This window comes from Aotus nancymaae, unplaced genomic scaffold, assembly GCF_030222135.1.
Source record: "Aotus nancymaae isolate 86718 unplaced genomic scaffold, 86718_ANA_hifiasm-v0.15.2.pri h1tg000072l, whole genome shotgun sequence".
NCBI classification, from domain to species: Eukaryota; Metazoa; Chordata; class Mammalia; order Primates; family Aotidae; genus Aotus; species Aotus nancymaae.
In genome coordinates, this window is record NW_026988487.1 from 13,275,880 (window position 1) to 13,291,511 (window position 15,632).

General features: G+C 49.6%; 1 protein-coding gene across 2 annotated transcripts in view; it reads left to right on the forward strand.

The window, feature by feature from the left end:
- KSR1 (kinase suppressor of ras 1) overlaps nucleotides 1–15,632 on the forward strand; it is a 172,045-nt gene that overhangs the window by 90,958 nt on the left and 65,455 nt on the right. For both annotated transcript variants that reach the window (XM_012449403.3, XM_064367629.1), the window contains exon 2: nucleotides 2,367–2,507. In XM_012449403.3, coding sequence (XP_012304826.2) covers nucleotides 2,367–2,507 — 141 coding nt within the window. The remainder of the gene's footprint in view (nucleotides 1–2,366; nucleotides 2,508–15,632) is intronic.

Consider the following 15,632-nt stretch of genomic DNA (forward strand, 5'->3'; position numbering starts at 1 on the left):
ATCAGCCTGGGCAACATAGCGAGACTCCTTCTCAAAAAAAAAAAAAAAAAAAAAAAGATAAAGATTAAAAAAAGAAATAAATGAAAGTATTGCTCTTAGAAAGAGACCATGGGCCTCCCTAGACTTCCAAAAGGGTCTGTGGCCCCAAAATAGTTATAAGCTCTTATTCTAATTGGAAATTGAGCCTATCTAGATATTTGAAATTAAAAATCATGAATTCATGTTTTTTCTTTGTAAAATATTGTGACTGTTAACAAGAGTCCTTGCTCTTTAGAAAAGTGTACTGAGGGCCTAACACAATGATCCTAAGTGTTTTGTTTTATACCCAGATCAAGTGATCCGCCCACCTCAGCCTCCCAAAGTGCTAGCTCACAACCTGTAATCCCAGCACTTTGGGAGGTCGAGGTGGGCGGATCACTTGAGATCAGGAGTTTGAGACTAGCCTGTCCAACATGGTAAAAACCTGTCTCTACTAAAAATACAAGAATTAGTCCCTTGTTGTGGCACACGCCTGTAGTTCCAACTACTTGGGAGGCTGAGGCACAAAAATTACTTGAACCCAGGAGGCGGAGGTTGTAGTGAGCCAAGATCGTGCCACTGCACCCTAGCCTGCCAGCCTGGGTGACTGAGGCTCCATCTCAAAAAAAGAAAAAAGAAAAATATACTGAGATACAGGTTGAGTATCGCTTGTCTGAAATGCTTGAGCTCCAAAGTGTTTTGGATTTTTGATTTTTTAGAATTCTGGAATATTTCTATTATACTTAATGGCTAAGCATCCCAAATCCAAAAGTTCAAAATCCAAAATGCTCCAATGAGCATTTCTTTTGAGTATCATGTCAGTGCCCAAAAAGCTTTAGATTTTTGAGTGGTTCAGATTCTGGGTCTTTGGAAGCATTTTGGATTTGGGGTTTTTGGATCTGAAATGCGCAACCTGTATTTACAGATGAGAAGGAAAAGGAATGAATTAACACCAAAACCATGAGGGACAGCAGGGTCTGAGAAGTGTCTCCGAAAGGCAGGTTTCTGTATGAGTCTGTGAAGGTGGTACTTGTTTTGGAGGGACACTTGGAAGTCATCCTTAGGAGGCCACTAGAGTCTTAGCAACATTTCAGGAGCTCTCCCTGGATCCCTGGGTCACTTGGCCATAGCCAAGCCAGGCAGCTCCCTGGTCTTCTGGCAGCGAACTGGTTTCCGTCTGTCCAGCCTACCCGGCCTCTGTTTCGAATGCGTCTTCCTTATTTTTCGTCTGTCCTGGGCCGTGCCCTCCTTGTGCTTCTCTGCACCGTGTTCCCCAATCTAGTGCTGGACACCCGGTCAGAGCCTGGCGCTTGTCAGGCTGACCTAAGTCAGGCTGTCCTTGTTTAAGCTTATCGTATTTGAAGTTTTAGCTGTTTGTGAGTCTTCCGAAAGCTTTAGACAATAACTCTAGAAAATACACAGACTCACACGTCTGAAATTTGCATACATTTCAGGGTGTGGATCCCTGAAAGCCTACTGGGGATCCGAGGCCAGGACCCTGGCCAGTACTGCTACTGCTCAGTGGTCATGGCGACACTGGCGGTGCTCACTGTGTGCCAGACGTGTCATTTTTTTCTTTCTCTCTGAGAGTCAGCTTCTGTTATCATCCCCATTTTTCTGGAAGAGGAGATGGAGACCTTTACGGGGGATTAAGTAACATGTCCAAAGTCACAGAGCTAGGGTGTGACTGAGCCCCTGGATCCCAACCCAGCCAGTTGGATTCTAGACTGGAAGAGCCCTAGGCAGGAGGTTAGCCTTCTCCCCAAACCAGCAGGTCTTCCGTATTAGCAATTACCAACTCCCTGACCCCACCCTGGCAGGAAAGCCTCCTGTTTTTCTGAGACAAGGTCTTGCTGTGTCACCCAGGCTGTAGTGCAGTGATATGATGATGGCTCACTGCAGCCTTGACCTCCTGGGCTCAAGCGATCCTCCCACCTCAGCCTCCCAAGTAGCCAAGACTATACGCATGCGCCACCAACCATGCTCTGCTAATTATTGTATTTCTGGTAGAGACGAGGTTTTACCATGTTGGCCAGGCTGGTAGGAAGTCTGCCTTATGTTTAACCCTGCTCTCGGTTCTGATTGCCCATGACTCTCTATGTCCTGAGGTGGGCAGTATTGACTGCCTTGGGTGGGGCAGGGGGCTTGTGGGTGGCCAGCAGGCTCTGGCTGCTCTCTGAGACCCTTCTCCTCCCTTTCCCCCTCCCCTGCCAACAGCAAGAGGAGAGCTTACCCCCTCCCTCATCGCATTGCTTGTGTCTGCCTGAGCTCCTCTATAGCGTGCTCGAGCCTGCCACGTGCTTGGGCCACAGATGAACACAAACTTTTCTTTTCTGCGCTTCCCACAGGCGAAGCTGGTCCGGTACATTTGTAAGCAGCGGCAGTGCAAGCTGAGTGTGGCTCCCGGCGAGAGGACCCCAGAGCTCAACAGCTACCCTCGCTTCAGCGACTGGCTGTACACCTTCAACGTGAGGCCGGAGGTGGTGCAGGTATGCAGGTCGGGGCTGCACAGGGTTAGGCATGAAGGGCCAAGCAGAGGGCACACGCACAAACTGCAGGGCTAGCTTCCCCATGGCTAAGGCTAAGGGGTGATGCGCTCTACTCTTGAGAAGGAGGATGGGGAGGGACAGCAGCAGCCAGGAGGGATCCAGGGTACATGTGGCTAGGACAAGTGCCCTGGGAGCTATTGTCTGATGAGCTAGGGCAGCGCTACCCTGGCCACTGATTTGTTCACCACACATACAACAGTCAGCATTTCTGGAAGCATCGGCTGCGTGGCAGACACTGTGTTAAATGTTTCTGTGTTTTGTAAGACAGATAATCTCACTTCTCATGAAATCCTATAAGAAAATTACTATCATTGTTCCCATTTTATATATGAGGAAAGTAAAGCACAGAACGGTGAAGTAAGTTGTTTAAAATCACACAGCTAATAAATGATAGCCTTGGAATTTGGAAACCAGAGTCTGAATTTAGTTTAGTCTTCAAACTGCTACAATATGCTGTCTTCCTTCCATCGTTCTCTCTGCATGTCTATGTAACCTACCCACCTGCCAGCCAGCCAACTAACCAACCAGCCTGCCCCGATGTGTGCTGTGCCAGGTGCCAGGGGTGCAGGTCAGCTCTCTTGGGGTGCAGATCAATCCTACTTGGCAGGCGTGGTTCACCCAGTCAGATCTCATAAATCCCCTACTTGTACCCCAAAATTAATAATACTAGCTTTTGTTACTGTGTAAAAAGTAGCATGAATGCATTATATGTAAATACTTTGGAAACAGAGAAGGAAATAAATCACATGCATACTCTCTGCTACTCAGAAATCTATGATCATCAAGGTTGGCATTTTTTTTTTCCTCCCAATACAGAAATCTAAAAATTTCTATCTGGGCTGTCCTGTAAGGTAGTCACAAGCCTCATAACTACCAAGCACTTAGAACATGGCTAGTCTAAATTAAAATGTGCTATAACTTCAAAGATACCAACTCATTAGAAATAAGTCATTAGTAGCTTTTTATATCTAGTATAAATGATGCTCTTGGATATATTAGGCTAAATAAAACATTTAAATTAATTTTCTATATTTTTACTTTTTAAAATGTTGCTTCTTGAAAATTAAAATCCAAGTATGTGGCTTGCATTATATTTCTGCTGAACAAAACTGGATTAAACCATCCTGAATAAATTATGTCTTGTTCTTACCATTTGAAATGCTAACCAACATGTTTTCTCCCTTTTACAGTATATTTGTTATTTGTTAATGTTTTACTGAACATCTATGACGTAGTACCAGGCAGAGGTCAGTTCCAGCCATTGGCTATGAGAGCATAGTGTTTAATGTTATTTATGAAGCAATTTGTATCATTAGGAATTTTCCCTAGGAGAGATTCCCAGATGAAAGTGACACCAACATCAAAGGGTTCATCATGGGGTGTTGGTGATTGGGGGAACCTATGGGGGGGCTCAGTGCCAAGAGCTCTCTGCACCTCAGGTAGTCCTGGAGCTGTCCCAGGCCCCCAGGCCGCTCATACCTGTGACTCTCAAGAAGCTGGCAGAAAGGGCTGGGCTAGCGTGAAGGTGAAGAGTAACTGCTATATGAGGCAGAGGTCCCTCACAGTCAAATATACCTGCAGATGTCATGTGTAATGAGCTACAGTCTCCATCCATCTCCCCACCCACCTGCCTGCCCAGCAGTTTTCTGCCTATAGGAAGGCGATTGAACGTGTAGATGAGTTACTGATTTAAAATCATGAGGGCCAGGCGCGGTGGCTTAAGCCTGTAATCACAGCACTTTGGGAGGCCGAGGCAGGCAGATTACTTGAGTTCAGGAGTTGCCAGGAGACCAGCCTGGCAAACATGGTGAAACCTGTCTCTACCAAAAATACAAAAATTAGCCAGGTGTGGTGGCACGCGCCTGTAACCCCAGCTACTTGGGTGGCTGAGGCAGGAGAGTTACTTGAACCTGGGAGGTGGAGGTTGCAGTGAGCTGAGATGGTACCACTGCACTCCAGCCTGGGTGACAGAGTGAGACCCTGACACACACCCGCACACACACACAAAATAAAAAGAATAATAAAATCATGGACTTGGAGATTATGAAGAGTTGAGTGGTCCCTCAGCACCCCCCCGATTCTACCTTGTTGCCTTCCCACCACCCTCTGCCCCTCCCCTCCCCAAGAGCTCAGAGACAGAAAGCAGCTTCTGCTCACACTTCTGTCCTCAGCTTATGGTGAGGACACGAGGGCCCTATGTCAGTCCCAGAGCTAGTAGCAGAGACATCCTTAAGATTCAGACCCAGGCATGCTGGACTCCAGAGGGCACTTCACTTCTTTCTCCGGTCCTAAGACATCTTTTACGGATAGCATAGCTCCCCAAAGGATTTCTCTCCAGAGATCTGAAATGTGTAGGGGATCCAGCTTTATCTATGTCCACCTTTGAGAGAGAGGCCAGGAGTTCTGGGGCGGAGGCCAGTACCACGGAGGTCAGGTCAGCCGCAGGGGCTGCTTTGGCTTCTAGACAGCTCTGTGGTGATAGTTGGGACAGGGGTCTTCCAGCCAGGCCCAGAGCTATAGGGGATACTGAGTCAGGTAACGTTTGAAACATTTGAAGTTATGAGTGAAGCAACAGAGCTTAGTGGTCACTGAGGGGCAAGCTCATTTGTATCCAGGGATCAGGCAGACCGCAGAGCCCAAAAGCCAGAGGGGGTTGGCAACCAGGATGTCACTTGGAGTGGGGGACTGGAGTGGAAACCTGGGCGGAGAGAGCTCTGTGGCATGCTGGGGTCAGGGCGCAGCAGCAGGAGCACTCCAGCACCCAGTGACCTCTCCAGCTGGAGATGAAGAAGCATCTCAGAAACTAACATGTTTCAAGCAGGGCTCTTACTTTTCCCTGGCTATTGACATGCACGTTTTCTTCCCACCCCGTCTTCCCATCCCAGTAAATGGCAGCATTGTCTATTAGTTGCCTAAGGCAAAAACCAGGACGGGTCCCTGCTTCTTCCCTTGCTCTTACCTGTGCGGGCCAGGCCCTGTGGCTCTCCTGCAAGGCACACTCGCTCCTCACCTCTGGCACCATGGTCCAGGCCGCTGTTGCCTCCTGCAGAACCTGGCAGTGGCACCTTCACGGCTTGATTGTTCTCCCCCTGCATTCCATTTTCCACCCAGCAGCCAGCGTCCTCACCTAGAAAGGTGATGTTAGATCCCATCCTTTTCCAGCGCTTCCCGTTTCCTTCAGGACAAACGCCAGACGCCTCCCATGATCTAGCCTCTCTCGCCTCTGCTCCCTCACCTTCTCCTTTGCTCAGTTGGCTCCGACCTTTGCCTTGCTCGTCCCCTCCCTGGAGTGCTCTGCCCATGACTCATCCCGTGAATATCCTTCTGGTGTTGAGTCTGCTGTCACCGCCTCCAGACAGTCATCCCTGGTGGTGTGATCTGAAGATCACCCCTGCCCATCATTCTCACCATTGCACCTGGGTTTATTTTCTCATCGACACCAGCCACTTTCTGGAGTGTTAACTGATTTGTTGTCTCTGGTCTGCCTGTTCCCCCTGGGAACATTTTTGTGTGTGTTTGGGTTTGTTTGTGGCTCCATGAGACAGGGCCTTGCTGTTTGAGTTTGTTTGCCACAAAATCCCCATTGACTATTAGGCCCTATATGGCAGTTGCTTGATTGTGACAGATACAAAAATAAATACCTATTTATTTATTTATTGAATAAGTGGATTTCATCGTGATGCAGTAGATGTCTCCAGTAGCCCAGGATTTGGCCCCGAGTGGGTGGTGACATAGTTTACTCTTAGCTCTGGCTTTCAGTTTAAGTCCTGCAAGAGAGACTCCAAAGAGCCCCCTTCCCAGCGATGCCTGGCCACCATGAGTCACCTCCAGAGAGCCCTGGGAGAGTTGATGGCCCCAGGGAAGATGGCCCTCTCCAGGAAGGCTGGGGCCAGTGCCCCGAAGAGTTCTTGGGTGCAGTAGCACTCCCCTCTTCCCTTGCCCTTTCTCATTCATGAAGGGCTTGTGCTGCCAGGAGCCCGAGCAGCCCTTTCCTGGGAGGTCTCTGCTGTCTGGTTAGTGAGCTGCAGTGGTGGCCACAGTGGGGTCCCAGGGCCCCTGAGAGCCTCTGACTTATTTTGCCTCCAAGTTGACACATCTGGTGTGTTGTGATGAGTGCGCTGATGTGTTATCTCATTTAATTATCTCAGCATGCTGCTTAATAGAGACCATTTTCCCCATCTCACAGTTGAGGGAGCTGGCGCTCAGTGGGGGCAGAAACTCACCAGGTACCAAAGCCAGAAAGGAGCAGAGCTGAGTGCCCCTCCACACCTGACTCTGAGTCCTTGATCTCAACCATTTCTCTCCTTGGGATGCCTGGATTCAGGGACCTGCCCAAACCCTTTCACCTCCCAAGCATCAGTCTCCTCCTTTGTAATACAAGTGAATAACCCATGTGCTGTTTACTGGCACAGGCAGTTGTGGGAGTGAGGGGGTGGAGGAGGAAAAATTAACAGTTTCCCACCTCTCTCTCACCCTCAGCTGCTGTTAATCCCAGGTGAGAGCCAAACCCAACAGAGGCAGCTAGAGAGGCCTGCACACAGGGCAGCTCTAAACAGCCTCCTGAGGGGTGGAGGAAGGCTGGGAAGGGCTGACTAGAGGCAGTTTTCTGAATCAAGAGCCAGCAGTTGGCCCAGAGCTTAGGACAGAGAGGGCAGCACACCAGCCTGACAGAGCTGGGCCAAGTGTCCTCCTCCCGTCCCCCCAACTGGTACCAAGAGCATCCTCACCAGCTGGGCCAGGAGGAAGTGAGGCTGGAGCAGGTGGGGAGCCGAAGGAGAGCGGGCTGGGCTGCAGGAGCCTGCTGGAAGTCCTTGGGGAGCGGGCCCAGGAGCTTTCTTCCTGGGCTTTGAGAACCACCCGGAACCATTAGCTGCTGTCACTCCATCTTCCCCAGACTCTCCAGAAACCGCTTCTCAAGATTTTTCTTTTTTTTCCTCCCAAATCTCGTGTCAGTTCCTGGACTATGGCCAGACTATTCTAAAGCCTAGAAGGAAAAGGCTATTGCCTTTAGTAAACCCAGCTTCAGCTCCTACGGACTAGGGAGAGGGCTACTGTGGTTCACTTCTGCCTCTAGGAGTTTCTCCTTGTCCATATGTGGAAGCCTAGTAATGGGGGAACCCCGAGTTTGAGCAGCTCCCCAGGGCTTGGGCTCCAAGGGCTGGCCCCAGGGTTGTGGGCCTATTTTATTCTGTTTCTTAACCCAGACAGTTGTTTGGACTCTGACTCGATACCCACTGCTGCCCCTGCCCGCCGCCCTGGCCCTGATGGATTCTGCGTGCTTTCAGTTGGAATTGGCTCTGGACGTTCTGCCCATCAAAGATAGGTGCAGTATTCAGGAGCCAAAGTCCAAACAGCATTAAAAACCCATGCCTGGCAGAGAGAGAATCTTTTGATTTTTTAACCCATTTATGCTGGAGGGTGCAATTTTTTGCATTTTTGCAATCAGACCTTGGCAGTGATCTTGAGCGGTAGGATATAAATAACTCCTTTGTGCTTAGCATTCCAATATTGGAACACTAGGCCTAAGTGGATTATTGTCATCTAAAACAGAGGTCCCTCCCCAACCCCAGGGCTACTGACAGGTACCGGTCTGCTTGGCCTCTTAGGAACTGGGCCACATGGCAGGAGGAGTGTATTTACAGCTGCTACCCATTGCTTGCGCTCGCATTACCGCCTGAGCTCCACCAACTGTCAGATCAGCAGTGGCATTAGATTCTCATAGGAGTACAAGCCCTGCTGTGAACTGCACACGCCAGGGACCTAGGTTGTGTGCTCCTTGTGAGAATCTAATGCCCGATGACCTGTCACTATGTCCCATCACCCCCACATTGGACTGTCTAGTTGCAGGAAAACAAACTCAGGGCCCCCACTGATTCTACATTATGGTGAGTTGTATAATTATTTTATTGTATGTTACAATGTAATAATAATAGAAATAAAGTGCACAATACATGTAATGCACTTTAATCCTCCCGAAACCATCCTCCCGAAACCATCCCCCAGCTCCCTGTCCCTGGAAAAATGATCTTCCGCGAAACCAGTCCCTGGTGCCAAAAAGGTTGGGGACCACTGATCTAAACCACTGTTTATTTTCTTAAATACACTTTTGATTTTTGAATCATTTTAGAGTTGCAGAGAAGTTGCGGGAATGTACAGAGAGTTCTTGTCTGTACCCCTCACCCAGTTTCCCCATCGTTAATGTTGTCGTGACCGGGGTGCCTTTGTCAAAACTGAGGAAATAACACTGGTATATTACAGTGAATGAAACTCCGGACTATTTGGGTTTCACCTGTTTTCCCTTTACTTTCCTGTCTTCTAGGGTCAGTCCAGGCACCACATGTTCTACGTGATTTTAATTTGTCATTTCTCTCCAGTTGCCTCTGCTCTGTGACAGTTTCTCAGTCTTTCCTTATTTTTCATGACCTTGACACTACTTTATTTTTTGGAAGTGAGCCCTCCCTTAGGATTGGGGGCCTAGGGAGCAGGTCAGTTAAGCTCCATCTTCTCCGGGGGTATATCTACACAGACTATTTGGAACTTTTCTGTAGGAGAGAGTTGTCTTTTCTCCTCCATTTATTTATTCATTCAATCATTTATTTATATCAGTATAGGCTCATGTCTTTTTCTTTTACACGTCGGGTTCTAGTCCAGTACTACATAATTCATTTTATTGCTCGAATTCTTCCAGCTTTGGCTGGAAGAATTAAGCCTGTAATCACAGCACTTTGGGAGGCCGAGGCAGGCAGATTACTTGAGTTCAGGAGTTGCCAGGAGACCAGCCTGACAAACATTGTGAAACCTGTCTCTACCAAAAATACAAAAATTAGCCAGGTGTGGTGGCACGCGCCTGTAACCCCAGCTACTTGGGTGGCTGAGGCAGGAGAGTTACTTGAACCTGGGAGGTGGAGGTTGCAGTGAGCTGAGATGGTACCACTGCAGGTTTGTTCCTGCATCCTGTGACATGCCCCATCCTTGAGTTTTGTTTGGGGTGTGTGTGTGTGTGTGTGTGTGTACGTGTGTGTTGAGCACTTCTTTGCTTTCTGACACTACAATATGCTGCAGCCTCCTTTTATTTTCTAACCTCACTTCTAGAATCAGTTATGTCTTCAAGGAGCCTGGTGAGTCATTTGCTCTGCTGTGTTGTTTTACTTTTATTGTTTTTATTTTTTAAAACTGTGGTGAAATACACATAATTGACCATTTTAATCATTTCTAAGTTTACAGTTCAGTGACATTAAATACATTCACATTGTTGTGCAGCTGTCACCACTGGAATGTTTTCGTCTTCCCAAATGAACCATTGGTTTTATTAGAAGAGATGTGTTTATTGTAGGGGACAAAGGAGATAAAGTGAAAGAAAACTGCTGCATCTCCATTTCCCTGAAGGCTGCTCATCTTTGTGGACATGTTCTAGCCCTCACATTCCTCTGTGTGTTATCTCTTTTGTACACATGAGATCAGACCAGGCATCTGGTTTTGCAGCCTGCTCTTTCTCCTTACTGATCTGTATTTCCATGGTTACAAACACCGCTACCAAGAACATCTTTGTGTACCTGTATATTTCTACAGGGAAAAAATCCTAGAAGTGAACTTGCTAGGCTGAATTTTAATGGATATTGCCAAAGTGTCCTTTAAAATACAATAAGACAATCAAAGCAGTATTTTTCTTCACAATTTTATTTTTATTTGTTTGTTTATTTATTTATTGAAGACAGGGTCTTGCTCTGTTGCCCAGGCTGGAGTGTGGTGGTGCGATCCCAGCTCACTGTAGCCTCAATGTCCTGGGCTCAAGTGGTCCTCCAGCCTCAGCCACCCAAGTAGTTGGGACTGCAGATGTGTGTATCACCACACCTGGCTATATATATATTTTTGGTTTTTGTAGAGACAGGATCTCTCTATGTTGCCCAGGCTGGTCTCAAACTCCTGGGCTCGGGCTCTCCTCCTGCCTCGGCCTCCCAAAGTGCTGGGATTGCAGACGTGAGCCACCATGCCTACCTGCTCAACTTTTTAATGAGATTCTCATTTCAGGTGCACTGGACCAGACAGTAAACTGCATGTATACCTTTTCCAAATGTGTACTTGGCTAGGCGGTAGTCAAGACCCCCAGTGCACCCCTGTTCCTGTCCCTGTGTGTTTCCCAAGAAATTGCGTAGGGCCGTGCCCACAGAAGAAGACTCAGAGAGGCAGAAGAGGGAGCAGGGTCCCTGGGCATGTTAAATGGTTGGTGGGGTACAGGGCCCAGATTCCAGCCTTGCCTGGTCCTGCCTTAGGAATCCCTCTAGGGTGCCCAGGTCTTTATGGGGTGGTGTGGCCTCTGCTATGTCCAGACTGGCCTGGTGCCTTGGAGGCTAGAAGTAAAGTTGCATTTTCTCCCTGGCCAGCCTGCCTTAGACCTTAGCCCTCCTGTTATTTAGGAAGCTAGAGAGTCCCCAAAAGGCCAATAGGACAGCCCAGCTCACACGGAGCCGGAGGAGTGCCAAGGTCCTGCCAGTGCCTTCATGGGACAGCCCTGATCCAGGTCTGCGGGGAAAGGAACTTCCCTTTGTCAAGCTTCAGAAGGGACCTAAAACCCAACAGGATCTCCAGAAACCTGGCCTCGGGGGTCTCTGTGGGGCAGCTGGTCTGACTTGGAGGGTGCTAGAGCTGGACCCCTCTGCCTTACCCTGAAGTTTGGCCTGGAGAGAAATCTCCTCCAAGGTAGGTCAGACTGCAGAGGTCGGCACCCTAAAGGAATAGTTCCCACTATGTGTGAGAGAGGTTGGACCCAAAAGCACCACCAGCATCAGGAGGAGTCCTAGGGGGTCAGAGGAGGCCAGGAAGTCATGGCGTCTGCCCCCTCTTCCCAGGAAAGTATTAGGCACAGCACGCTTACTTGGTGCTGGTGTGACCTCTGGAGACTGGCCACTGTGGTGGGCACTGCAGGGAAGTAACCCTGACTACAGGTAACCCTACCCACAGGTAACACTACAGGTAACCCTGCCCACAGGTAACACTACAGGTAACCCTGCTTACAGGTGGTAACACTACAGGTAACCCTGCTTACAGGTGGTAACACTACAGGTAACCCTGCCCACAGGTAACCCTAACCACAGGTAACACTACAGGTAACCCTGCCCACAGGTAACACTACAGGTAACACTGCCCACAGGTAACACTACAGGTAACCCTGCTACAGGTAGCACTACAGGTAACCCTGCCTCCCAGAACCACTGTCCGGTGGAAGCAGGATGGAGTGCGTGGCCATGGCCGTGGTTGACCCAGGCAGGACCTGAGACTCTACGGGTATCTAGAGTGGGTCTCTCTGCCTTTTACACAATGTGAGATCTTGGGCAAGTGACTTCATCTCTCTGGGCCTCAGTTTGTCCATATGAGAAATGATGGATTAAGTGGCTTTTTAAGTCCTTTTCTCAGATGGCTGCTGCTTCTGGACAGCAGAGGAGCCTAGAGTAGGGGGAGTTCTGTCAGGAAGATGGTTGGGAGAGACCACGCGGAGCGGCGCCTTCCCCTGAACCCTCCGGATGGGGACCCTGCCCTGCCTCTCTGATGCGTCTGCCCTCCTGTAAGTGGTGTACCGCGCCCTCTTCTCGAGGTATTTCATCATGTGCTTTTCCTGCTGGCTCCTGTGTAGTTTGTGTGCAGCAGTTGCAACTCTGCCACACAGACCAGAGACGATGTTTTCACTCCTGTCCCCTGTGCCCCCAAGTCAGGCTTCTCTCCCATGGCTTTTGGGCAAAGCCTTCTTGTATCTTCACCCATTTTTTTTCCTTTAGCCCTCACAAGATGTGATCAGGTATCCGTTGTTACTGAGAGATGGGAGTTTTAAACTTTTCAACACCAAACAAGCACAGAAGTTTAGAAAGCAAGCAAAGGCCCTCCTCCTCTTTCACTTCCCAGGGGCAACACCTTGCTAACAGGTTGGTTGGTGCACCTGCCAGATGTCTTCATGCATTTTATGGTCACTTAAAATGATGTGCAAATTTACTCCCTTCTCTCTCTCTCTTTTTGTTTGCTGAAATGGGATCATACAATAGATATCATTTTGCAGGTTTTCAGTCTAAATGTCATCTCTGTTATCCATAAAAATTCAGGTTATCCTTCTTTAATAGAAGAGTAGTAAGACATACAGTTTCTTGAAGGTATGATAGGAATGCCTGTGTCTGAGGGGTGCCCACGTGCTCACAGACACACACACAGTGACATCAGGCATCTTGGTGGTTCAGGTGGCTCAGCACCTGAATGAAGATAAGAACCCATGCCCAGAAGAGGCTGGGTGCCCAGCTGCAATGCCTGGTGCAGGGGAGGCCCTGGCAAATACTTACTGGGTGAAGGACTGTACAGAAGTCACTATAGGACAGAGGTCAGGATGCCAGACTTGAAAACAGGTCTCTTTCATTATCTGTGCATCTGTTTGTCTTTATGTCTGGGTTTTTTTGCTTTGGAAGGGAACAAAATCTGTGAAGTCTGTCTGTTTTCTTTTGCTAACCTGGAGGTATGAGGGACCCCAGCATCTGTGCAGTCAGTGCCTGAAGATGACCTGCCCGAGGGCTGCCCCCGAGACCTCTTTGAGTTCTCTGCTGACCTTCACTCTTCATGGCTTCATGACTAGGACCTTTATTTTTCCCTTAGGAGACACAGACACAGACCATTTGTGTGTGCAGCCGTCTGTGTGTATGTATCTCCTTCCTTTTCCATGTTGCTTTCCTAGGGGCCATCCCTGCAGGGTTATCTAAATACCATTTCCGCTTTTGTCTTTTGGTTGGATAGTGTTTGCGGTCTTAAAGTTTCCAGGAAATAATGCCGTTTCTGCTAGAGGAAGAGAGAGGGGATAGACGTGGATGTGGTCGCACAGCACGGCAGCTGCACCTCCAGGCTCCGGGTGTGGCTGAGGTGGCCCTGCTCGGGTTTCTTTCTGTTCCCACCTGAGTCAGACGTCAGCCCTCTGCGGCTGCGAGCCTGCTGTGGTGCTGTGTGCTGTACCTTTGGTTTCTTCTCTCCTCTCTGTCTGTAGATGTTGGAGACAGAACTTGGGTGATACCTCCATGTGTTTGCCCAACCACTAGACCTTCATCTAGAGCAGCGCTGTCCAAAACGTGGCATTGCCCATCAGCGTGGTAGCCATTAGTCACATGTGACTTGGGGGCACTTGAAGTGTGTGTTGTGCAACTGAGAAACTGAAATTCACATTTTATTGTAATGAATTTTAATTTGAATAGGCATCTGGCTATGGCTGCATTGGGCAGGGCTGTGTGATGAGAGCTGAGATGCTAAGACACCTTTCCCTGCCCCAGGAGTGCACCGACTGGGGTGAAACAGGAAGTGAGAGCGGAGCACCAGATGCCCTGATGGCTCCGGGATGGGATCTGTTGGAGCCAGCAGGCTACTCATCCTGGGTGGTCAGGGAAAGACGGCTGTCCAGGAAGGGCAAGAGCATACCAGGTGGTGGGAAGAATATCTGCAGAGACCCTGAGGATGAGGAAATCAGAGCCATCCTCATGGGAAGCATGTGAGGAGGAGTCTGTGAGGAGCCTGGCAGGGAGCTGGGTGGATTCCTACAGCTCTCCCTGTGTGTGGTGTAGGGGTTGGGGCCCCTCTGAGGGGATCATGGAAGCGTGTGTGAGAGAGGCGGAGGAATTCCAAATGAACATTAGAATTGTTTAAAGGAAAATAAAACTCCTAGCAAGAAGGCTGCATTCACATGGGGATGGGCTGAGAGTGAGGGGTGAGGAGCGCCGCCTCCCGCGTGGCTGGAGGGTGGAAGGGCCGGGATAGGAAATGAGATGGGAGCGAGCTAAGAGGCAGGGCCCCGCCCCGCTCCTGGACATTTGGAGTCACACACTGGCTGTTTCCAGCTGCCCCTGCCCCACAGGTTACATGTAAAAGTCACAACTTCATGTTCTGGCTGCAGCTGGGGAAATGATTTCAGCCTGCTGGCATGAAGCCATTTTTTTTTTCTTTAGCCATTTCCCGGTTGGAAGTTGTTGAAAGGAAGTGGCAGGCACTGCCTGGGAGCAGTTCTAGCTGGGAGAGGTGGGTGCTGCAGAGTCTGGGATTCCAGGGCGATAGCCACAGGTTCCCCGGAATAAGCTCTTGCTGCTGGTGGTTCCTGAACTGAAGATGCAGGCAGATCTGGTAAGGGGATTTCTGTTGTGATCCTGACTGGCCATGTTTCTCTTCCCCTCTCCTCTGTCCTTGCGTTCCTGTGTTTGCACCGAGGCCTTCTCCCTGGGATGGGGAGAAAGCTACCTGATTCCTGACACCGTTTTGGTTTCCCGGTGGCTGGGGGTGGCTGGAGTCTGTGTGGGCACCAGGAGTGTAGGCTGTGTGAGGCAGGAAGATGCATGGGATCGAAACCAGGAAAGTGAGCCCATGTGTGGCTCCTGGGGTGCAGCTTGAGTGGGCATGACTGTGGCCCTCGTTCCTAGCCTCTCCTTCCCACCCTTCCTCCTGTCTACCCCACACTCTCTCTCTCTGAGAGCCAGAGGCCCAGCTGTCCTAACAACCATGCTCTTTGGCAACTGGGAGCCTCCCCAGGAAGCGGCACACACCCTGACCCGGACTCCTGGAGGAATCTGTGCCCATGTGCCAGCCCAGCAGCACAGGCTGCCTTGAAACCAGCCCAGGGGGTGCTGGGCCACACAGCTCCCCACTTAGGATGGGGAAATGGAGGCAAGTGGTGGACTGGCGTGCCTGTGTCACCCAGCCAGTGAGGGGAGGAGCTGAAGTTGGAGCATGGAAAGAAGGGGCATGCTACAAGGCCAGCATTTTATAGATGTCATCCTGTTTCATCCTTATCCCTGGGGCAGAGAGAGGGAGATCTGATGATCCCCTGCAAGCTGATGGTAAGATGAGGATTCAGACTCAGGTCCTTGTACTTCCTTCTCACACACAACTTTATCATCTAATATCTTACCCAGAGTAGCCCAGTCTGGGGCTACTGTATGGTATGTAGTTGTGTAAATGAATTGACTGCCTGCCTCTGTGTGTGTGTGTGTGTGTGTGTGTCTTTCTCCCTCTCTTCCCCCCTCGTTTCTTCTTTCCTTTACATTCACTCATTACTCATATGCA